Genomic DNA, 25,533 nt, shown 5'->3' on the forward strand with positions numbered 1-25,533 from the left:
CCAGAATTTTATCTGTGAGGTTTTAAATACTCAAATTTCATTCTGCCTCTGACTATGTATATTGGATGATGGGGCGGTCATAAAAGTAAGTGATAAATATACTTAAAGCTGGGTCCAAACTGTAAAGACTGGCACACTGATAATTCTTAGAGGATGGAAGTCAACTGGTGCTCCCTCATTTCAAGAATGGTTCACTGAACTGGGTAGGGTGGCAGCATTTGAAAAGATGTCATATAAACAGCTTGGCAAAATAGATACGTATGGTAAGAAAAGGGACGTATTTGGCCTTTCTGGATGGCTCTCAGTGAGGACCATGTGGAGAGGGTAGGCCAACTTCATCCAAAACATTATTCTATAATGTACTGTATATTTTTAAGGCTTGCATGCCACTGTGAGGCTCGCTGGTAATTTTTATAGTGATTTCTGGGTGATTTCACAATTGCGGTGCCAATTGCTTCCCAGTGACTTTACATTTGCCAGTATGCATCTTAAATCATTTTAAACCCCATTTTAGAATTAAGGTAAATTACGTTCATGACAACATACATGTGACTCTGTTATTGAAGTGAAAAATACTAATTAAATGAATATGGTCATTATTTTTGAACAAATGTAAAAAAAAAAAAAAAAAAAGAAAAACATTGACATTTAAAGGAGCAATATGTAACATTGAAATCAAGCGTTTAAAATGGGTGCTGTAGTCCAAATTCAAAATATTGGAGAGAGTAGTCTCCCCCGCCCCCTCCTCCTCCCCAGACTGGAAGCTCACCCGGGTTGCAACTTGCCAGGTTGAGGACACGCAACAGTAACGAGCAAACTGACAATGGCAAGCGTGGTGCCTTACACTCTAAGTTGATCAGCTAATGTATAAGTTTGCAATGTTTTTATTGTTTGCAAATTATAAACCAGCTCATGTGGATTTTTTATAACTCTGTCAATGTTAGCTAGATGTATTGCTGGCTTCCATGGCTGCTGTGCGCTGTTTGTCTGCTAACTTGTTTCAAATCTGGCAACCCGGGGTGTCGAAATACTATTGGGAAATGGAGAGTGGGTGGGATCACACAGTCCAAACACAAACAGAAATTCCAGCACCGGACCAACATTTCAAAGTAGAATATACCGGCTGTAAAAATTGTTTTCAGAGAAGCCAGTATTTCAACTTAGCATGTTTCCTAAATCTCTGATAACATATTATGATAATTTTATGCTTTAGTACAGTAAATATATTACATATTGCACCTTCAACTATTAATCTCCTAAAAAATAAAAGTTTATTGTGAAAAAATATGCAGCTACTTTATTTTATAAACATTAAAAAATATTCAAACAATTGAACACATTGAGAAACATGCAGCCATTAAAAAAAAAAAAAAAAAAAAAAAGAATGTCCTGAGATATGTACTGGCACCACAATTGCGGAATCGCCCTTCTAAAAGTTTGTGATGTTAGTAGTCCTCGTGACTCCCAGTGCTGTACTTCAACTCTTTATCCAACTTGCTCAGCTACTTTTGCACAAGATGAATGTTATTAAATAATATTAAACCCATTTAATCAGGAATTAAACAAAAATCACAACTCTCAAATTCAGCTTTGGATCTTTACACTATATATATATATATATATATATATATACACACACACAGTTGTGCTCAAAAGTTTGCATACCCTTGGAGAATTGGTAATATATGTACCATTTTTGAAGAAAACATGAGTGAGCAGGCAAAACACATTTCTTTTATTTCTTATGGGATTCATATTCAACTGTAGGTTATAACAGAATGGCACAATCACAAAACAAAACATGGCAACAAAGAAAAAAATGAAATGACCCCTGATCAAAAGTCTGCATACCCTTAATTCTTAAAACTGTGTATTGCCCCCTTTAGCATCAGTGGCATCTTGCAGTCTTTTGTAATAGTTGTCTATGAGGCCCCAAATTCTTGCAGGTGTTATAGCTGCCCATTCGTCTTGGCAAAATGCCTCCAGGTCATGCAAAGTCTTTGGTCGTCTTGCATGAACCGCACGTTTGAGATCTCCCCAGAGTGGCTCGATGATATTAAGGTCAGGAGACTGTGATGGCCACTCCAGAACCTTCACCTTTTTCTGCTGTAACCACTGGAGGGTCAATTTGTCCTTGTGCTTAGGGTCATTTTCGTGCTGGAAAGTCCAAGAGTGTCCCATGCGCAGCTTTCGTGCAGAAGAATGCAAATTGTCTGCCAGTATTTTCTGATAACATGCTGCATTCATCTTGCCATCAATTTTCACAAGATTCCCCGTGCCTTTAGAGCTCACACCCCACCAGTACATCAGTGCTTCACAGTGGGGATGGTATTCTTTTCACTATAGGCCTTGTTGACCCCTCTCCAAACATAGCACTTATGGTTGTGACCATAAAGCCCTATTTTGGTCTCGTCACTCCAAATTAAGGTGTGCCAGAAGCTGTGAGGCGTGTCAAGGTGTTGTCGGGCATATTGTAACCGGGCTTTTTTGTGGCATTGGCGCAGTAAAGGCTTCTTTCTGGCAATGCGACCATGCAGCTCATTTTTGTTCAAGTATCGTCGTATTGTGCTCCTTGAAACAAACACACCTTCTTTTTCCAGAGCAGCCTGTATTTCTCCTGAGGTTACCTGTGGGTTTTTCTTTGTATCCTGAACAATTCTTCTGGCAGTTGTGGCTGAAATCTTTCTTGGTCTACCTGACCTTGGCTTGGTATCAAGAGATCCCCGAATTTTCCACTTCTTAATAAGTGATTGAACAGTACTGACTGGCATTTTCAAGGCTTTGGATATCTTTTTATATCCTTTTCCATCTTTATAAAGTTTCATTACCTTGTTACGCAGGTCTTTTGACAGTTCTTTTCTGCTCCCCATGGTTCAGTATCTAGCCTGCTCAGTGCATCCACATGAGAGCTAACAAACTCATTGACTATTTATACACAGACACTAATTGCAATTTAAAAAGTCACAGGTGTGGGAAATTAACCTTTAATTGCTATTTAAACCTGTGTGTGTCTGCAACAAGGCCAAACATTCAAGGGTATGTAAACTTTTGATCAGGGCCATTTGGGTGATTTCTGTTATCATTATGATTTAAAAAGGAGCCAAAAAACTTCATATGATCACTATCCTTAAATAAAAAATAAAAGTTTTTTTGCATGATCAGTCAAATTTTCAAAATCAATGCCAAAATTTCACAATTTCTGCCAGGGTATGCAAACTTTTGAGCACAACTGTACTGTGCAAAAGCCTTAGGCACATATGGTTATTTATATCTTCAGCTTTAGTGTGTCAATAGGAAATATAAATGTTAGACTCCCAAACATTACTTTTGCAAATAGAAACGTTTAGAATAGAAGAAGAGGGAGCCCTGCAACAGATGTCATGGCCCCCACAAAGCCTCCCACTGAACATCGTGTCAGTCTGAGATTACATAATGAGACAGAAGCAATTGAATTCTCCAAGAAGTTTGGAACTCCTTTCTGCCTACAACCAAGAAAAACTGTGTCCAGGTGTACCTAGGAGAATTGGTGCTGTTTTAAAGGCAAAGGTGGTCACACCGAATATTGATTTAGCTTTTTATGTTTACTGGACTTTGTACTGTGTGCGTGTGTGTGTATGTATATGTATATATATATATATATATATATATATATATATATATATATACACACACAATATATAAAAACATATATTATGAAAACAAAAACCAAGACCTATAGCTTAAATTGTTTAAAAAAGCGATGCGAATATGGTTAATATTTTTATAGAGCTGGCAACAACTGCCTTTGCTAGCCAGTAGCTCCACAACTGCATTAATGGTGGGGACTCGAAATCTGTTAACCAAAATGATTTGGTCAGTGACCCTATAGCCCAGGGGTTTCAAACTGGGGTCCAGGGACCTCCAAGGGTCCGCGAGGGGGTGCTAAGGGGCCCGTGAAAAATTTCAGGGTAAAAATTGTCAAAAATATTTTTAACATTTTAAAAAAGTTAACATATACGGTACATATTTGACATTATTACTTTTTACATATGCTTTCTAAAGACTTGTTGAAAATCATGAGATTAATTTTGATCTTTTTATTCTATTGACAGCTATAGTTTCTCCTCACCACTGTTGCCTTAACCTTTCTCAGTGGGGTTGCAAGACAATACTGTAATCTCTGTAAAGCTGTTTTGGGATGATATTTTTGGTGAAAAGTGCTATTCAAATACATTTGCATTGAACTGAAATTTTTACTGAGATTTACACTGATCGGCCACAACATCAAAACCAAAACCACAGACAGGTGAAGTGAATAACATTTATTATCTTGTTACAATGGCACCTGTCAAGGGGTGGGATATATTAGGGAGCAAGTGAATAGCAGTTCTTGAATTTCATGTCTGGAATCTGAGGATCTGAGCTACTTTGACAAGGGCCAAATTGTGATGGCTAGATGACTGGGTCAGAGCATCTCCAAAACGGCAGGTCTTGTGGGGTGTTCCCGGTATGCAGTGGTTAGTACCTACCAAAAGTGGTCCAAGGAAGTACAACCAGTGAACTGGCAACAGGGTTGTGGGCGCCCAAGGCTCACTGATGCACGTGGGGAGCGAAGGCTAGCCTGTCTGGTCTGATCCCACAGAAGAGCTACTGTTGCACAAATTGCTAAAACTTAATGCTGGCCATAATAGAAAGGTATCAGAACACAGTGCATTGCAGCTTGCTGCGTATGGGGCTGTGTAGCCGCTGACCGGTCAGAGTGCCCATGCTACCTACAATGGGCACGTGTCTAAACTGGACCATGGAGCACTGGAAGAAGGTGGCCTGGTCTGATGAATCACGTTTTCTTTTAGATCATGTGGATGATCGGGTGCATGTGCACTGTTTACCTGGGGAAGAGATGGCAGCAGGATGCACCATGGGAAGAAGGCAGGCCGGCGGAGGCAGTGTGATGCTCTGGGCAATGTTCTGCTGAGAAACCATAGGTCCTGGCATTCATGTGGATGTTACTTTGACACGTACCACCTGCCTAAAGACTGTTGCAGACCATCTATGCCCCTTCATGGCAACGGTATTCCCTGATGGCAGTGACATCTTCCAGCAGGATAATGCGCCCTGCCAAACTGCAAAAATTGTTCAGGAATGGTTTGAGGAACATGACAGAGTTCAAGGTGTTGACTTGGCCTCCAAATTCCCCAGATCTCAATCCGATTGAGCATCTATGGGATGTGCTGGACCAACAAGTCGGATCCATGGAGGCCCCACCTCGCAACTTGAAGGACTGGCAACTGCTAACGTCTTGGTGCCAGATACCAAAGGACACCTTCAGAGGCCTTGTGGAGGTCAGAGGACTTGACGGGTCAGAGCTGTTTAGGCGGCACGAGTGGGATCTAAACGATATTAGGCAGGTGGTTTTAATTTTGTGGCTGATCGGTGTATACATCCAACATTAATTTTGGGTAGATAAAAAAAAACAAAATACAAAGTAAAAATGTACAGTATATGACAATGTTTTAATAATTTATTTTGGCTTTAGTACAATGATAATATAAAAATTATTTAATTTTACGAACAACTTGATGTCTTTATCCCACGCTTACTGTTTCTCTCACTCAGGATCAATGGGTTTTTATATATATTAAAATTTACAGCTGCCTTTATATTTTAGGATGAGGGTCCCACGCAGGTGGGAATCAACATATATGGGGGTTCTTGGCATCAAAAAGTTAGTGACTGTGTTTGAGTAAAACAAGTCGTCATTTTTAATGAAACACCATTAATTGTAGTGATACGGTGCTTAACACCTTTTGTGTTTCACGGAAAAAGTATTGGACGACATGAGGTGAGAAAAATGATTGCTCTTATTTTCATTTTTACTTCACCTCCTTTTATGGTTTTGGTTACGTATAACTTGTAGGCCTACCTGTTGGCAAAACGGGCTCTCCAGTGACATCAACATTTCTTGATCTGACCCTCTATTTACATCAACAGCCATCCAGGATGGTTTTATATGGTTGCTTTCTATTATGTATTAAATTTCCGCGTTGAATATTTCAACTGACAAAAATGTTAAAATAAATATTTGAGCAAGTGAAGTACACTGCAGCCCACCTCTTTCAACCGCTCGGAAAACCGTTTAAACTGTTATTCGTTTTAAATCTCGTGCTTTGATTTAAAAGTTCCCGCTCTTACGCACAACATGGCAGATGCATTATGTTAGTTCTCTCTACGACAAACTCCAAAGAAAATGACTATAAACTTACAACCTGAATAAATGAGAAGTGTGGTGAAATGTACAATTTCCCTACCTTGGACTGTAAAGGCTTTAGGGGGAAAAATCCTAAATAACAAACTCGAAGCTTTTTTTATTTGGTAAAACTCAATCATATTTGTTTTTATCACATTTTTTATTTTAAGAACAAGATTACATCGCAATGGTGAATAAAACTTAATAGGTCAAAAACTTTTCTTCACCCCATTTACTTTTGCACAAAGTAAATTTTGACAAAAACAAAACAAAAAACCTACATATATGTACAGGATTGATAAATTCATATTTGAGAATTTTCTCTTAATTATCAGTGCATTTAAAGAAAAGTTGTGTTTGGGGGTGCTTTTATGTGATGTTAACAATTTAACACGCATAGTTTGTAGTAAAAAAAAATATAGAACATAGGAAAAATAAACTCTTAAATCAGTAGTTTAATATTTGACATGTAACAGCTTTAACATTACACCATAAATATAAATCAAACTTAATTAAATGTATTTGGATTTTTTCTCTCTCTCTCTCTCTCTCTCTCTCTCTTCAGTCTTTCAAGGCCACATATGAGATGAGTGTATATTGCAAATTAATACTTAAATTTTTTTTTTTTTTAGGCCAAATAAACAGTAGCAAAATAAAATATTTTCATTGCATGAATCGGACAAGCAATCAAAATACACTTAATTGCGTCAGCAATGTTCATGACCATCTAACATTGAGTCAACTATATCAAGGACAGAGAAGAAAACAGGGTGAAACAAAAAGACAAACTCTGGCAAATTTGACAGTAAAATGTGAAAGAAGTCTAGCAAAAGAAAAGACAGGAAAAACTACAAACATCATGCCAGATCAGAAAAATAATAAACAGAGCAAAGGTCACTGAAATTATATTGTCAGATAAATCTAACAAACCAGGGAACAACCCCTCCCAGATATTTACATAGCTGTGTAAAAATAGTTGCACATTTAGCATTTTTACATGTATCAAAGCACAAAAAGGAACGGTCATATTAGCAAGCTTAAAAAAGGTGAATGAGATGCCACATTCAGTCAGACCTGCTGATTTGAGATGATTATGTGAGTATTCGATAATGTTCTCTCCAAAAATTACATAAATGTCAGACAAGTTCCCCGACTACCAACTGCACTGAAAATGTTCAAAATTCGAGGGCATTCCTGAGAAAAATCAGTCCAATCCAGCGTTATGGCTTTCGTTTTAAATTCGTCCCTTTCCCAGACCTCATCCCCCTTTTCCAGGTCCATGTACAAACATCCTTTTCACAGCCTTGAAGCAAATATCCATGCAGCCTGACATTTAAATATTCTACTGTCTCTTCATAGATGATGCTTTCTTCTTCCTGGCAGTTAGCATTTCATAGAAAGGGTCTCTGCTTATGGCAGCCCTAGAGAGAACATTAAGGTAGAAACATATATTTCTTTTAAAACTCAATAATAATCATAATGCTCATTTCTAGCCTGTTCACTCTTGAACTATGAAACTTCCTATCTAGGAAACTGGATCAAAAGGGCATAATATATGAGAAACACTCCCCCGAGTCCTTGGCGAAATATTTTGAATTAGTCATCATTCAGTCATTTATGAATCTTCAAAAGTTTTTAGCTTAGGTTTAGGCGTAATCTGTGTCAGAACAATGACCATATGCATATTTAAAATGAGTTCCAAGGCAAGGTAAGGTAAGTACTTACTTGATGCTTTTAATCCACTCCTCTTTCTCTTCTGTTGTTGGGGCTGAGATGCGGTAGAATGTATGGTTGCCTTCCACAACCCGTCCATCTGCTTCAGTCTTACATGCCTTAATGACCTGATCCTTATTATCTGGGATGAAGAGTTCAAAGCAATTCTGTGTAAAGAGTTAAATGTCTGTAAGGAGAGGCTTTTATCCAACTTACAGTACAATAATCACAAAGACATTTCCACAGAGCAGCCTGGGCTTAGGAGAAGAATTTTGGTAGTGTTCGAGAAGGATCTCTTACAGTTCATTGGTTACATCTGCTTTGATAAGAAGCCCCAACCTTTGTTCTTGAAACCCAAACCCTTAACCTAGAAATTACTAAAGCTTAGGCTAAGAATATCAGTGAACAATGACTTAAATTTTGGTCTGTTCCTCACACAAACCTATCATATTGCTGCAGAAGACTTTGAATATAGACCAAAAGTCCTTATTTTATTGGTACGTTTTGGTGTTTTTTTCTTCTTCTTTTAAAGCTCGACAGATGTAATTACTGGGTCATTGTTAAAGGTATAGTTAACCCAAAAAAGAGTTTGGAGTACTTTTATGTTGCCCTTATGTGGATTTTGGAGCTTCAAAATTTTGACACCCATTCACTTGCATTATATGGACCTAAAGAGCTGAGATATTCTTCTAAAAATTTTTGTGTTCAGCAGATGAAAGTCATTTGCATCTGGGATGGCATGAGGGTGAGTAAATGATGAGAGACTTTTCATTTTTGGGTGAACTAACCCTTTAAATAAGGTCGTCAGATGTGATAAAAAATTGAGAAATCTTTAAAAAAAAATATACAGTTTGAAACACGTGTCAAGTTCATAGATATTTCATCTGTGTCCCCAAGTTGGTTGCACAAATTTTTTTAAATAATTTGCTGCATTTTCAAAAACAAAAACACAAACATGTAATGACATTAAATTTACTTTTAGTAAATTATGCATTTTAATGTATTTTTGAATAATTTAATAGATCTGGATAAAAAAAATTTAGCATCATTGACCCTAATATAAACTGTCGTTGAAGGAAAATAGCTACATGAAGATTCTTCAAAATATTTATTTTTGTGTTCCGTAGAAGAAAGAAAAGCATACGGGTTTGGAACAACATGATGGTTTTCCAAAATTTACAAAATTTTCATTTTGAGGTGAACTATTCTGTTTAATGTGAGCGTAAAAAGATCGAAAAGACAGAACGCTTACTGGCTTTTTGGAGTCTTCCACTTCCCTAATACTGAGATTTTCTAGAGGAATGATCCCTCTTGGCTCTTTATCCTTGAAGTAGAAGCAGAAGAGACAACATGTGACAGTAGTAAAACACCAAGGAAGAAGTATATTTGCTTAGAGCTCGCATCAGTCAAACCCAAAACTCCATTCATTCATTTAACATCACCAAAATGGTTTTACATACAGTGGTGTACTCAAAGTAATAGAGGCAGTTGTCCGTCAAGATGAACCATCTCCTCTTCCATGTTTTGACCCGTCCACCTGTGGATCAGATAGATACAAGTATATTAAAGAATCAAGACGCCATCACTCATGAAGTGTATTAGTATTCGGCAGAGAATAAATGTGATGAATCTGGAGAGCCGACAACAGCAGCAGAGACATGTTGCAAGGTGAAAACTGATGCAGCAGACAGACACGTATGATAACTCACATTAGCAGATGGACAGCTAAAATGACTTATAATGCACCAAGATTCCTAACTGGCCCACTCAGTATGTTATGAGAAACCTACTGTGTCAAGCACAAGTTTAAGGCGTTAGTGACCAAAGTTAGTAAGGGAGCAAGGTTCAAATCAGCCTCATCTGATTGGATGTAAAAATAAGAAATGTAAAAATCAATAAAATCTCACTCCTCTACAGCCATAGCTGGTGCACACGGTTTAAGATTTGTCAACGGTATGCCCCTCGCTAACAACCAAGGTTCGTATATTTTCGAAAATGGGTTCACATTAAATATTATAATATAAAAAAAATCATTACATAGAATATTTGACTGCAGAATGCTACAATTGGCAAATCGCAATAAAGAATTAAGTCAAGTAACTGATCCATAATGTGAACTCTGTATGGAGGCCATATTGGCTAACCTTAACAGGCGTTAGAAACTACTTTACTTTCTTCCACTTTCTTGAAGAAGGAAAAGTTTCTTCCATTACTAATATCCTATCCTATTGACGCAAGCTTTTAAAATGCAAACGTGTACACTCATACAAGCAGTCTAATAGAGACAGTCTAATCAAATGTATTCTTCATGTGTATGTTTATGTGTGTCTGATAACACAATAGCATGTAAGGCATGGAGAGCAGCCATTATTTAGACTGAGCACATGGGTGCAGCAGAGAGTAATAAATGTCCAAAGGTTTGACTAAAAGGGCCATCATAATGGTGACAAGAAAGCCAGCTCATTATGAGCACAGCACAACAGTCAAAACTCAAACAAAATGAGACAAACAAGGGAGCAGATTTAAACGCAGACCAATTTCATTTTCATGAAATGAAATATCTGTTAAATTAAACAAAAACAAAAAAAAAGCCAAAAGAAAATGATAAATGATGGAAGCACAAAGCACCTAAAAGCATAGCTTAATGGGCTAGCTAAGGAAAACCAGTGTACATACCTCCTGAAGAAAGACAACAAAAACAAACATATATGGAAGAAAGAAAACATAATTAAATAAACCATTAAAATCTGAAAGATACTGCAACAAAGGCTGTAGTAAAATACAGTGTCAGTGTAAGTGTGCGAGCCTGGTATAAAGCCGAAGCTGAGCTGAAATATGAGCAGCTTAAGGATAAATAAGTAGACTGTATCAGCCATTTCAAATTAGCTTTGGTATATAGGCTTCTAGACTATTAAGTTACACACTGCATCACTGCAGATACACATGATTGTCTTGACTGAATCTGAATGTACTCTTAAAATATAACATCTACTGTTGAGTTTCCATGTAGTGTTATGCACACATTTGTACATAATTTTCAATTCAACAATGATAAAACTTCCTGTATTATCCCGAGTTTACATAATGTATGCTACATTAAGCAGATTATACCCTCCTTTTCTTTAAAAAATGCAAAAATCTGAGTTACAGTGAGGCACTTACAATGGAAGTGAGTAGGGTCCAGTTTTTGAATGTTAACCCTCTGGGGTCTGAGGGTGTTTTGGGCCCTGGAGAAGTTTTGACATGCCTTGACATTTGTGCTTTTTTCAGTTGTTTAAAACCATATTAATGGCTTAAGTTTGATAACACTGTATTCAGCACAAACTGGGCTACAATAATATGTGAGTAATATGTATGTACATGAGAAAAAAACGTTTATGCGTTTAACGTAAATTTTAAGTCACTGAAATAAGGCCATATAACATAAACTAAACATTTGTTCACAAGACTTTTGAGGACTGGATCTTGTAGCCTAGAGTTTTTGCTACAAATTGATGTGAAAACCATCCTGATCACTCATTCATACAAAACAATATAGTCATTTAACTTTTATAAGACACTTTTAGTGTTAGAAAGGCCATATGCGAGGAGGCGTGGATGATCATGAATATTGATGTGATTCACACCTGAGGAGACAAAGACCCCTCCCCTGAGAACAGAATAAAATGTAATATCTGATATAGGGCATATACACAATATATAATTTTTTTTTCAGGATTCTTTGATGAATAGAAAGTTCAAAATAACAGCATTTATCTGAAATAGAAAGCTTTTGTAACATTATAAATGTCTTTACTGTCACTTTTGATCAATATAATGCATCCTTGCTTAATACAAGTATTAATTTCTTTCCAAAAAAAATAAAATAATTCTTACTGACCCCAAACTTTTGAACGGTAGTGTATAATGTTACAAAAGCTTTCCATTTCAGATAAATGCTGTTATTTTGAACTTCTATTCATCAAAGAATCTTGAAAAAAATTGTACACAACTGTTTTCAACATTGATTATAATAATAAATGTTTCTTGAGCAGCAAATCAGCATATTAGAATGATTTCTGAAAGATCATGTGACACTGAAGACTGGAGTAATGATGCTGAAAATTCAGCTTTAAATCACAAGAATAAATTGAATTAAAAAAAAAAAAAAAAAATATATATATATATATATATATATATATATATATATATATATATATATATATATATATATATATATATATATAAAACAAAAACTTGCCTCGGGGGCGTTTACCATTCGCATAGATAGTTTCAGCACATTACCGTATGAACAGCGCCCTCTGCGCGTGGGTGGGATCACATTAGGAATAATTAGCTGAGCCAGGAGAAACTGTACATCGCTTTGTTTCATACAGATTACATTGCAGAAAAATTTAAAATTTGAATTGTTTTATTTAAAAATAGACATTTTTAGCTTTCTTTAGACATATGTTTCATGTTTGTGTTATAAGTATTCGCTGAGTTTCAGTTCATTTTTGTGACGTGTTTCAGAAAGATGCTCGGGGAGACAGAGACGGCTGAAAGCGCACCCTGATTATTTTTTTATTTTACAAAAGCACAAGGTTTTGTTGTTATTGTGAGTGTACATAAATAAAAGTAGACCCTTTATAGTTTCTAATGATGTCTTACACTTATCTGTATGCCCAAAAATGATGGCATATTTTAAGTTGTTTCTGCTGTTATTAGGAAATAATCCAGAAGGACGCGCCAGTGCATCCGTCGACCCCTGAGGGTTAAAATACTGTTTCAAAAGCATAGTCACAAGATGTAAACAATATGCGTGTTAACATGATTTTACTGTGATAAAACCACTTACTAACCTCTGCTAAGTTATATCCCATTTTATTCATGATTTAATCTAGAGAAAATTGGCCCTCCATAGTTGTACATTGCTGATATGTGAAATTGCAATTTCAACTAGTACAAGAAATTAATTATAGATACCTGTTATTGTGTTATGAACAGGATTGACACATAATTGTGAAAATAATTGTAGAATTCATATCCTGCATGTGATTAAATGTCAAAAGGGCTTGCAATAGCCCTATTGGTCAATCATACTGATGTAACCACAAATATCTCTTTGGAAAAGCTGTCTGTCAACACTCTAATGTCTTAGATGATGTAATGTTTTTTGCATCTATATTTTGCATAATTGTCTGCAGTGATCTGTCTGAATTGCAGCAATAATTAATGTTAAAATAACGCTGTTTGTCCAGTAGTTCACAATCTTATGTCTAATAATACTGCTGCGATTACGGTCAACAAAACCTGCATCAGATATACTCTACTAGTCGATAGTTTGGACACACTGTTTTTTGGTCATTGCCTTTTGTTTGTAAACATGTTGGTGAAATCTATTGATTATTAAATTATTATAAAAAAAATAAATAAAAAAAAAGTATTGCCAACCTCACTAATATTCGTTAGACTTCTCCAAAAACAAGACCAATATTAAGTCATTTTGCTTCTCAATTAAATGGATTGTTAAGGATATGTTTTACTGGAAAACAATATGAAAATACACAGTAAGAAAATACATTTTTGCAGTATACATTTTTATTGGCAGTTGATAACATTCATCAAATTATTTTTTTAATAAACGAATATGCAAGTGGCTGGAAATTAGTAATTCTTTGTGAATGACCAATGTTCCAATTCTGCAGATTTTTGTTGGTGCAGATTCCATGTTGGCATGGGCATGGGTGACATATTTTAGGCCTACTGAGGGACAAAGGCATATTCTTTTATCCTTCAAACAGAGAAACGCTAACTTACCCAGTTTGAGCAGCCAGCCCTCACGATCTGGGTTAAAGAAGGTGTGCGTGAGGTCGTTGCCATCATCTTCGGGTATTTTGAAGGGTTCATTCTTAATGCTCTCGTACAGGTTCTGTGGGAGTGTTTGCCAGTGAGTTCTTATGTCTTCCAAAAAACAAAAAAAGGCTACAGTATGCACTGCAAACTGAAGTACCGAACAGAATAAAAATGATCTTAAAATGTAGACATATCTTTAATATTGGTATGTGACACTAACCCTGAGTAGGTCTTCTGGCAGATCTCCACCATCATTGATGCCCCTGTTCATGCCTATGAATCGCTCTGCGGATGGCTTGTCCTTCACATTAGGGTTGTGAAGGCTTGTGTTCAACATGATAATTGCGAACGAGAGGACGTAACATGTATCTGCAAAGAAATGAACGGAAAATCAACTGATGAGCAAAACTTTAAAGGAATGGTTGATCCAAAAAGGAAAATTCTGTCATAATTCACTCACATTCATGTAGTTTCAAACTCGTATGACTTTCTGTCTTATGCGAAACACAAAAAGAGACATTTTAATGAAGATAACCCTTTGCATTGACGGAAATCTTGAGGTCCGTTGTGCAGTCATAAGCGCTATGAGAAAAGCTTGTTTTGAGAAGCTTCTCTCACAATGCTAACGAACGCGGAAACAAACAACAAAATGTTGCTGAAAATGCCTCTGAATAACTTTCACTACTTTTCTAGGACTTTTCTACTTTTTTGATAGTTTTGGCTCCTTTTTATGCTTTAAAGTGATACACGATCAACTGCCATTGTACTGAAATGACGGAGGGCTTTCTTCATTAAACCTATCCTCTTTCACATAAGAAAGAAGTCATTGTTTGAAACGACACAAGGGTGAGTATTGCTAGTTTGGGTGAGCATTGCTAGTTTGTCCAAAAAAGTTGAATATGATCATTACACCTGCAACACCTCTTTACTTTACATTCATTAAATGAAATGAGGAAAGAGCTAATTTGATTTCAGACCTACTCAGCAACCAAGGCAAACTGTATATTTACAGTATGTCCAACTCTGAATTGTTTTATTATAAAATGGAGCTTTGTGGTCATGATAAGCCATGTGCATTCTTTAGAGTTTTATGTGGCCGTCAAAGAAGAGTTCGACATCCACGACACTCTTTACACATTCATAATCGCATGACTAAAAGCAAGGGACATTTATAAAGAGAGAAAAACACAAGTACATTTAAGAGTGGAAGTGGGTGTAGTGAGATTACAGCAGGAATAGGGCTCTGGGTATTGAGATCAATAAGATAATTAGACCTACTTTTGCAAAGCATAGATATTATCATACACTCACATACACACACCTGTGGATTGAAAGACGCCAGGATTACACTGACAGTAACGCTGGGCAAAGGCTTCCATCATACGATCAATCTTCTGAGCCTCGCCCGGTAACCGGAAACTCCATAAGAACTGTCTAAATGGGGAGAAATTAATTTAATTGAAATCAGTGGAATATCAAGTGAAATGATGGCGCTTGCATTTGCTTAAACAATTGTTAATGAGAAGATCTATATTTTTACCTGAGGGCCTGAACAAGGTTGAGGTCTGTAAATTCATGAAGCTCCACAAAGGCATGAAGAACCTGAATATTGAACTCATCCCTGGAAAAAAGATAAAGAATAAGAAATCATCAGGTGATTTATTCTTAGATTAAAAGCAATGATGTTATAGTCAATTTTGATATGACAAGACTTGCTTTTCCAGAAGGAAATATTAGTGCTTGCATGGCAACAAAATAAGTGTCCGTTTTAGGTAACACTGGTTGCCCTGTATGTATGTTTTTGTGTGCAGCCAACGAAGACATCAAACTTAAATCTTAAATTTGTAAAAAGGAATAAAGTGTATAAAAACCACAAATAGAACATCTATGACTGAAATCTACAAAAAGTTTGAATGGAGTCTGTATGTCAGGAGGCTTGCAAGTACTATAAAAAGCTTGCAACCCAATATTGTGTGCCATTGAATGGCACGTCTACTGTTATAAAAACTTGCGAATTACGGCTGTGATCCTCTTCTCAGACGTCTCCAATGGGCATTAAATCCCATGGGGTGGATTATGGCTGAAATTTCTGTCCATGTGTAACTAGCCCTTTCTTCAGTGAGGAAATGGGGCATGTCGATAATATCAATGAGCTGTGAATGCATTAACCCACTTTAGGGGTTCGTCCATTAAGCCCTACACTCTTACGCTTCTTCATCTAGCCAGGCACTCCCGTCACTACACTTCGGCATGTGTAACTGAGAGAGAGAGAGAGCAAATGATGTCAGAATTTACTATTGATTTTCTTCAGGTGACTGAAGATAATGTGTTTGTATTTATGTGGGTGTGCGTTTGGAAGCTGGGAGTGCTATTGACTGATTTAAGGCTATTGCAATCAGAAATAAACAGCCTGCAAGACAGATGATTATTTATGTAAATAAAGTTGAATCAATTTAAGTTAAAATTGAACTTACCTTGTTTCATTTTCTTCTTACGAGATTAAAAGTGACTTGTTAACCTTTCACCTCAATTTGCCATGACTTTAATTCTACAGGCAAATAAAAGGAATCGTTTATCCAAAAATAAAAAAAAACCTCTTTAATTATTTACTCACCCTTAATTCGCTTTAAACTTGTATACTGTAATTTTTTTCCATATAAAATAAAATGAGAAATTTTCACACAACTCTTTTACATACAATGATCGTTATACGTTTTTGTCCAAAAAGGACAAATAAATACCATAAAAGTAGTCTAAATAACACTTTCTTCCAAGTCTTCTGAAGCTATTCGACAGTGTCAAAAACAAACCGAAATTTAAGTCTCTATTCATTGATAATCTTGCCCTACTAAAAAGCTCTGAAATCCTACTTAGGTACAAATTTAGATTAAAAAAATGGTGCTTTGCTGATGTCATTAACTACGTTTCCATCCAAGGATTTTTTGCAAAAAAAGTTTTAGCGCATCAAAATGAAGCTGATGGAAACGCAAATTATCACTAAAATTTCTGTCGACATAATATTTTTCCATTTAACTCTAGTGCATAAACTATGTCGATACTTCAAATATCGCGAAAAACTGTTTTGGAAACTTTTTGTTGAGAAAATTGGCATTAACGCAAAAATGTAGTGTCACATGACAGAATTTGCCCCAATCGTTAGCCTGTGTTAATCATGATGACAGTATACATCCTTGAAAGTCAATATATTGTACGTGATTATGGATTGATTTAAATGGCATAGCAAAGATCCGATGCTGCAAACATGACACTTCCAGGAGGGTCAACACAAATATCTCATATCATGCACATGGACAAGTGCACGGAGAACAAATTAATGGCCACTGTTTGTGATTAATTTAATCGCGGTAGACATCCGTTTATTTATTGAAGTTGCTTTTCCACACCATTCAAAATAATAGACGGCAGTCATGGAATTAGCCCATAATACAAAAAACATATTTCTGTGCACAAAGATGTTTTAAATTAAAAATAAATACACAATACTAGAAGAAAAGCATCAGTGTGCTTTTTTGGAACACTAACATATAGCCCAATTATATTCAATTATTGTTTAGTTTACTTTTGGAAAAATGCCGGCAAAATTCCCTGTATTAAATTAAATAAATTACCAAACGAAAAAAGCATTAAATTATAAAAGAAATTACCAAATGAAAAAAAATAATATTTTTAGACCTATATATGCCTTTTCTTTACACAAACTTAAATTAGCCTTACCCTGTTCTGTAGATGAAAAAAGTCGGCTGAATGACATTCTCAGAATGTTCTACACTTTTTTCAAGACTATAAACTATCAGAACTATTTGTCCAATGAGTTCACATTTAGAAAACAAGCTTTTGAACATTTTAAAACATTTAAATATTTTAAATCTATTTATTTAGATCACATTTGCTGAGCTTCTTCAGAAAATGTAAGTTGCATTATGGCACTAAAATTTATTTTAGATGACAATCAAATTCAGTTGGTCGTTAAAAGTCGCTGGACAAATATGCAGGATGCTTTAGATCAAATCAAATCAAATCACTTTTATTGTCACACAACCATATACACAAGTGCAATGGTGTGTGAAATTCTTGGGTGCAGTTCCGAGCAACACAGCAGTCGTGACAGTGATGAGACATATACCAATTTACAATAAACATCAGATTAACACAACACAATTTAAAGTCTAATATACACACAATTACACACAACACAATATATAAATAATAACATGGACTGTACAGTATATAATACACACAATATAGATACACATTATTCATAAAAAAAAAAGTATATATATATATAATGTACAGTAGGTTGTATTGTACTGTATTGACATTCAGGCTGCCGGTTGATAGTAAATTGTTAAGAGAGACTATAATATAATAGTAATATAATTTATGACAGTCCGGTGTGAGATATAAGAGTAAGAGTAATAAAGTGTAGTGCTGATGTATTTTGATCGTGGGAGATCAAGAGTTCAAAAGTCTGATTGCTTGGGGGAAGAAGCTATCATGAAGTCGGCTGGTGCGGGTCCTGATGCTGCGATACCGCCTGCCTGATTGTAGCAGTGAGAACAGCCCATGGCTCGGGTGGCTGGAGTCTCTGATGATCCTCCGAGCTTTTTTCACACACCGCCTGGTATATATGTCCTGGAGGGAGGGAAGCTCACCTCCGATGATGTGTCTGGCAGTTCGCACCACCCTTTGCAGTGCTTTGCGGTTGTGGGTGGTGCTATTGCCGTATCAGGAGGAGATGCAGCCAGTCAGGATGCTCTCCACAGTGCAGGTGTAGAACCGTGTGAGGATGTGGCGGTTCATTCCAAACTTCCTCAGCCGTCTCAGGAAGAAGAGGCGCTGATGAGCCTTCTTCACAACGACTTCAGTGTGGATGGACCATGTGAGTTCCTCAGTGATGTGGACACCCAGGAACTTGAAGCTGCTGACTCTCTCCACTGGTGCTCCATTGATGGTGATGGGACTGCGTTCTCTGTCTTTTCTTCTGAAGTCCACCACAAGCTCCTTTGTCTTACTGACGCTGAGGGAGAGGTTGTGCTCCTGACACCAGTGTGTCAGAGTGTGCACCTCCTCTCTGTAGGCTGTTTCATCATTTTCAGTGATCAGACCTACCACCGTCGTGTCATCAGCAAACTTAATGATGGCATTGGAGCTATGTGTTGCCACACAGTCATGTGTGTACAAGGAATACAAGAGTGGGCTGAGAACACAGCCCTGTGGGGCTCCAGTGTTGAGGGTCAGTGATGAGGAGATGTTGCTGCCTATTCTAACCACCTGGCATCTGCTTAACAGGAAGTCCAGGATCCAGCTGCACAGCGAGCTGTCTAAGCCCAGAGCCCGGAGTTTCTCATCAAGCTTGGAGGGCACTATGGTGTTGAATGCTGAGCTGTAGTCTACAAATAACATTCTCACATAAGTGTTCTTTTTTTTCCAGGTGGGAGAGAGTAGTGTGTATTGTAGATGCAATGGCATCATCAGTGGAGCGGTTGTTGCGGTAAGCTGCAATGGGTCTAGAGAGAGAGGCAGCACAGAGCAGATGTAATCTCTGATTAGTCTCTCAAAGCATTTGCTGATGATGGGGGTCAGAGCAACAGGACGCCAGTCATTTAAGCAAGTGATTTTGGATTGCTTTGGAACAGGCACAATGGTGGACGTTTTAAAGCATGTGGGGACTACAGACAAAGAGAGGGAAAGGTTGAAAATATCCATAAAAACACCAGCCAGTTGGTTCACGCACGCTCTGATGACGCGGCCCGGAATGCCGTCTGGACCTGCGGCTTTGCGGATATTCACCCGTCGGAAGGATCGGGTTACATCCGCCACAGAGACGGAGTGTGAACTAACCTCTGTAGCTTCGGCCGCGAGAGCTCTCTCCGCGAGGGCGGTGTTATTTCCCTCAAAACGAGCATAAAAAGTGTTTAGCTCATCCGGGAGAGATGCAGCAGTGTTCATGGCGGAGTTTTTATTCCCTTTAAAGTCAGTGATGATGTTAATTCTCTGCCACATGCTTCTAGAGTTGGTGGTGTTAAACTGTCCTTCATTCTTGTTCCTGTACTGACATTTTTGCTGTGCATAACTGGCTTGTTTATGCTCCTCCGCGTTCCCGGAATTAAAAGCGGAGGTCCGCACATTAAGTGCCGCGCGAACATGGCTATTAATCCATGGCTTCTGGTTCGGATAGATCCGTATTGTTCTGGTCGGAACAACGTCCTCTACGCACTTTCTGATGAAACATTACGCTATCAGCGTAAAGCTCGATGTCGTCATCAGAGGCGGACCGGAACATCTCCAGTCCGTGTGATCAAAACAGTCTTGTAGCGTAGAGCCGACCAGCACTGGATCGTTCTGAGGGTGGGTGCTTCCTGTTTCAGTTTCTGCCTGTAAGCGGGCAGAAGCAGAATGGAAGAGTGGTCCGATTTGCCAAATGGTGGGCGGGAGAGGGATTTGTAGCCATCCCGGAAGGGAGAGTAGCAATGGTCCAAAACCCAGTCCCCTCTGGATTAGATGACTGTTCAAAATAGCCTATTGAATATCAGGAATGTATCTTATGTAAACTCTGATATTACACCGCATAATTTTTTTCTTTAATAGCTGTGCACACAGCATATACACATCGATGGATGGTCCTTATACTAAGACCGAAAGTTTCCCCCCCACTTGGTGCAAGTTGCCAGCTTGAACAGGGCCATGACGATTCGCTTTCGGGTCAGAACCGGTGGCAACCTGCGATAGGCGCAACATCAGGACCAATATTACAGTCCTATCAGAAGGGCAACTGTTCCCTTTTGATTGCAATTCCTCATCTTCTGATTGCTTTTATTTGTGAAATTAAAATGACAGTAAGCCGGCTAATTTCAATGAATTGTCTCAATACTCTCCCCATTTTACCAAAACTTCAGAGGAAAAAAAAAATAGGGACATCTGGGTGTCGAATTAGCGATAAACACACATTACTGTATGGAAACGGTTTCAGGGCAGATTTCTTTTATGCTAAACCAAAACTTATGCAACAAAGTGTTTAAGGCATGACGTCATCACGCACACCATTTTTATCGATAAAAGGCCATTTGAATGGAAACAGGCAGAAGCCTATTTTTAAATGTTTACGCATTTTCACTTTGTCGATAACAAAATAGCGTGAAAAGTGGATGGAAACTAGGCTATTGACAGCAAATGCCATTGGTTCTCACATGTGTTGTGAACAAACAAGGGCATGCCAATTTGAATATGTAGAGTGAAGAATGACATTTGATTTTTGGGTGAACTATTCCTTTAATGTGAGTACCGCAGTGCATTCACTATTATTACACTTTGGGAGGAAAATTAATCCAGCATACGCAGAAACACAATTATACTTTTCCTTCCTGCTCTGATAGGTCCCTGGTGGCCTGGCACTGATATTGAATTTCAGTTAAAATCAATACATGTGTAAGCTGACCCTTAATGCAAAACACAGCACTTTCATATAGGCACAGGCCATTCTGATGCAGCAGATAATGGCCTTTGGCATAGAGAAGAGCTTTCAGTGAGGACAAGCTCATGATCGGTGATGTCATCCTCCCTTGAGCTCTGATTCCAGATATAGCGAATACAGAAATCATAAAAGGACAAAATCTGTTTAACTTCAACTAATCTGTTGTTTATGGGCCTTTCAGCTTGCATGTAAGTCATCAGCGGTACATTGATTCAGCAGTCTCCATTCTTTTAAAGAACAAAGGTGCGTATCTGCTATAGCACTGTTTTTATCAATTAGGGCTGAAACTAACTATTATTTTGATAATCGACTAATCTAACGATTATTTGAACGATTATTCGACTATACTGCGATTATTGCAACGATTAATCATTAGCTCTTAACTGAATATTCAGCTTGTGCCCGACTTAAAAGGTTGTATTAAACGTACTTACTAATAATAAAAAGGACAAATCATCTTTTAAAAATACCTTTAAATGACATTCACTGAATTAAAAGAAAAAAAAAGAGTTTAATTTAGTAAAAGAAAATTCACTGCAAAAAATCCTATTGTTATCGAGTGTTTTTGTCTTGTTTTCTATTTAAAATCGTCAAAAAATCCTTAAAACAAGATACATTTACTTGAGAAGCAACATATAAGACATTTAGACTTGCTTTAAGAGAAAGTATCTTAAATATAAGTGTATTTTGTATATAAGTGTATTTTTTCACTTGGTTATACTTCTGTGAGTGCAGTAAAGACAAAATGTACTTATATTCAAGATCTATTCTCTAAAAGCAAGTCTAAATACCTTATATATTGCTTCTCAGGTGAATGCATCTTTTTTTTTTTTTTAAAAAGGATTTTTAGATATTTAAAAATATTTGTATTTATAATATTATATTCAACATTCTCAGATAACAAATTTGTATTCTGCAGTATAGCTGCTAAAGTAAATGTCCGTTGTTTTAAATGAGTTTGATATTATTTTTGGAAAACAAGCCAAAACAAAAACAAATCAAAAACTTATTTTGTTGCAGTGAGTAATGGGGCGAAGACAACCCTCTCTCACCTTTCTGTTCACTTCAATCCATCTTTAACTCACAAAAAAAAAAGAAACTCTCTCTTATTAATAAAGCTGCGTATTGCCAATTTTCTTCACGATAAGAAATGCACAGTGACACATATATTATGATTCAATAAGTCACGAGCCATCACGTTATGATCTAGCTGCAGCAAGCGTGCATGGTCGAGGGATGAGCGCCCCCGTGACAGTGTGTGCATAAGCCGGGTGCAGTTTCAATCTCTCCCCCTTAGATCGGGACACTTCACGCAACTCATAGAAGAGTCGCTGACCGCACAGAGAAATTACAGTTTCGGAGTTTGTACTTATTTACATAACCTGCTTCCTTATTATTTGAACTTTAATAAAGCTGTAACACATTAAATATAACTGCATTAAAGATGTAATGCCGGGGTGTTTCCTTTAAAGATGCTCAACACGACAAGTTTTGCTTCAGTGGAGCAGCAGCTTCAGCTCTGCTTATTTCACAACGAGAGTGCTTCTGTATTTACTTATTTTGTATTATTCCCTCATACTTTGTGATCTACACAAAGTATGAGGGAATAATACAAAATAAGTAAATACAGAAGCACTCTCGTTGTGAAATAAGCACCTGAAGCTGTTTGGAAAGTGTAGAGTGCATCTGGACTGTGAGCTATTTTCTTCCTCAGTCAGGCGCGAGCTGCAGTGCTGCTCTCATGTGTCATCGTTAGTTTCATATGATCTCATGTTACGTTAAACGAGATCAAATGACTATTCGGCAACGAAAATTTTTGTCAACACTTTTTTATTGGTGACGTTGTCGATAACGTCGACTAATCGTTTCAGCCCTAATATCAACCAGTGAGGTTATCTCTCATCTTCAGCAAAGCTCATCAGCAGAATGACTCTGTCATTCTTACCTTTCACCCAGATAATCTCCGATGGCTGTCTTGTTGAGGCCCTCACCCTTGTAGAGGAATTGAGCAATATCTTCACATGTTTTCTTCAGCAATTCGTTCTCCATAAGGAACTGAATCCCCTGAGAAAACATTCAGCATGTAGAACTTCTGGTAACTCTTTACAATAAGGTTGTATACATTAATATTAGTTAAAGTAATAGTTTAAGCTGAAGTGTGCATTTTCTACGCATCAAGTGTCAGCAAATGGAATTGCAAAAATAATGACTGTTTTCAAACAGGTTTCTGCAACACTCCCCCAATTTTCAGGGAAGTCAGACTACAAAGGCAAAGATATCTTATAGCTGCCTCTATAAAACTAACAATAAGCAGTAGCATATTTATAAACTGACGTGGATTAAAATTAATGAATGCTGTAAAAATGATTGGTAGTTCATGATTACACATTAATCAATCATTATTAGACGTCTCTCGAATAATCGATTGTGATTGGACATTTTTTAATAACAACCGCACATCCACGTATCAGACCACTCATCCGGGTATTGCAAGTTATCTTTCCTACTTATCATATAACCCTGTGATCACTTCAAGTAAGCTAATGTAATTATTTCAACTCAAATCAATGTTTCATGTACATTTATTTATTTATTTAGACTACTTATTAAGACAAGTAGTCTTGTAATTAACAGGCTAATGAGCAGACAAGCGGTCATTTTTGCAAAATAAACACCAACAGACACAAACCGGAGGTGGAATTCATCTGTTTCTAAAGACTCTAAAGATTTATTTTCGCATAATAACATAATTTCAATGCAAATTAATATTTATTTGTTTGGTAGGTAGCTATGTAATAAGCGGTTATAATAATGTACAGTTGGTAATTATAGAAAAGTAAACCCCTTCAGGGTGATACACAACTCTTCTGCTCTGCGTCAGCATCCTGATCACCCTGTTTGGGATTTTTTGCGATAACGACCAGCTGATACCTTACTTAAAGTACATAACCTCACTGTAAAGTGTTACAGAACTTTAAAAACAGCCAACATAAACAGAGTCTATCTAAACCTACAATTTCTTTCCTCTTTTCCTGCTTTTTGAATTTTAACCTGTGTGTTTGGATTATGTTTGATCTATGCAAATGAATTGAAAATGGTGTGGCTGCATGATGCAAAGTAACAGTCTTCTTATGATAATGTGTCCACCCACACATGATCAAAGGTTTTAAAATGCAAAAAGGCAAGCCGTTTTTTATGTAATGGAGATCATTTTATTGCCAATGCATTATAAGCTTGGCAGAGAATTGCTATGGAGGTAGAAAACTTTGTACAAATGACCGGGCTTCTTTTATTACACCCCTACGAAATACAAGCTTGCTTACCTTTTTGGGATCCATGTTAAATTTTTTGCGGCCCATGGCCATCTGTTTACTCCGCTGCATGTTTATTCTGTAAACAAGGAAGACAAGGGCTTCATTAATATAGGTTAGTAGTCACTGCAATAAAACCCCTTAGAAATAATAGCCTTACAATTACATTAAGATTTTCTTAACATAGGGGGCTTCGTGCAACTAGGCCTAGATCTTAGGCAATTCTGAAAGACACCTCTAAAGATACAAATAGAGCAAGGAACTGAGGTTTACAACATCAGCAACCTGATGAAGATCATCATCTACAGTTTGCAAGACTCAAATGCCAGTTGGAGTCTCCATTATGACATCTTCAATATCCACTCAGCCAAATGCACATGTAATGTTAAAAGCCCCAGCCTGTAAAAGGGGCCAAACATTACTGTACTGTACCTTTCACTATGACCACATGACCTCACTCAAAGTGGAGAAAAAGATGGAAAGGGGGGCCAAGCAACAAAGAATGACAAAAGAATTCCATAAAAAGGAAGTTAACAACAACATGGAACATTTTCCAAAATGGCTTTCTTCCATTTAAATGGCCCTCAAGTAAATCTGAGTGGGCATTCTTGTGAAGTGTTCAGTGGGTTCCAGAGGGATCACATATCATGTATAATGAATGAGTCTGATAGGTTGATTCAGTTTGATGTATATACTGAGAGTCATTCTGTTTGGTCTGGGAATATGGGTCACTACAGTCAGACAGTATCAGACTGCACTAAAACGAGCTGTTAAAATTCAACATTATGCTACATCTTTCAAATCCATTTTTGCTTGGAACCCTTTTCTTACATAAAATTAACAGGCCAAGCAGGGACAGAACATATGTACCATAATGTACTCTTCAGACATTCCCCCAAAATCCTGCACACCCTTTCAGTCAATTTACCCAAAACACCCATGCATAATTCACTAGA

At 37.2% G+C, this 25,533-nt stretch overlaps 1 protein-coding gene across 7 annotated transcripts in view; it reads right to left on the minus strand.

Moving 5' to 3' along the window:
• Positions 1–6,357: 6,357 nt before the first annotated feature.
• LOC127427449 (cytohesin-1-like) overlaps positions 6,358–25,533 on the minus strand; it is a 108,217-nt gene continuing 89,041 nt past the window's right edge. For 2 of the 7 annotated variants that reach the window (XM_051675063.1, XM_051675062.1), the window contains exons 5-14: positions 24,590–24,656; positions 23,212–23,330; positions 15,315–15,395; positions 15,096–15,208; positions 13,995–14,143; positions 13,738–13,850; positions 9,400–9,478; positions 9,192–9,263; positions 7,952–8,106; positions 6,358–7,647 (exon numbers count right to left, since the gene is read on the minus strand). In XM_051675063.1, coding sequence (XP_051531023.1) covers positions 7,569–7,647; positions 7,952–8,106; positions 9,192–9,263; positions 9,400–9,478; positions 13,738–13,850; positions 13,995–14,143; positions 15,096–15,208; positions 15,315–15,395; positions 23,212–23,330; positions 24,590–24,656 — 1,027 coding nt within the window. In that variant the 3' untranslated portion in view covers positions 6,358–7,568. Of the gene's footprint in view, positions 7,648–7,951; positions 8,107–9,191; positions 9,264–9,399; positions 9,479–13,737; positions 13,851–13,994; positions 14,144–15,095; positions 15,209–15,314; positions 15,396–16,248; positions 16,311–23,211; positions 23,331–24,589; positions 24,657–25,533 lie in introns of those variants that run through there. The other 5 variants (XM_051675064.1, XM_051675065.1, XM_051675066.1 and 2 more) reach the window with 4 other exon arrangements.

The sequence above is a fragment of the Myxocyprinus asiaticus genome, chromosome 36 (genome assembly GCF_019703515.2).
Source record: "Myxocyprinus asiaticus isolate MX2 ecotype Aquarium Trade chromosome 36, UBuf_Myxa_2, whole genome shotgun sequence".
In the NCBI taxonomy this organism is placed as follows: Eukaryota; Metazoa; Chordata; class Actinopteri; order Cypriniformes; family Catostomidae; genus Myxocyprinus; species Myxocyprinus asiaticus.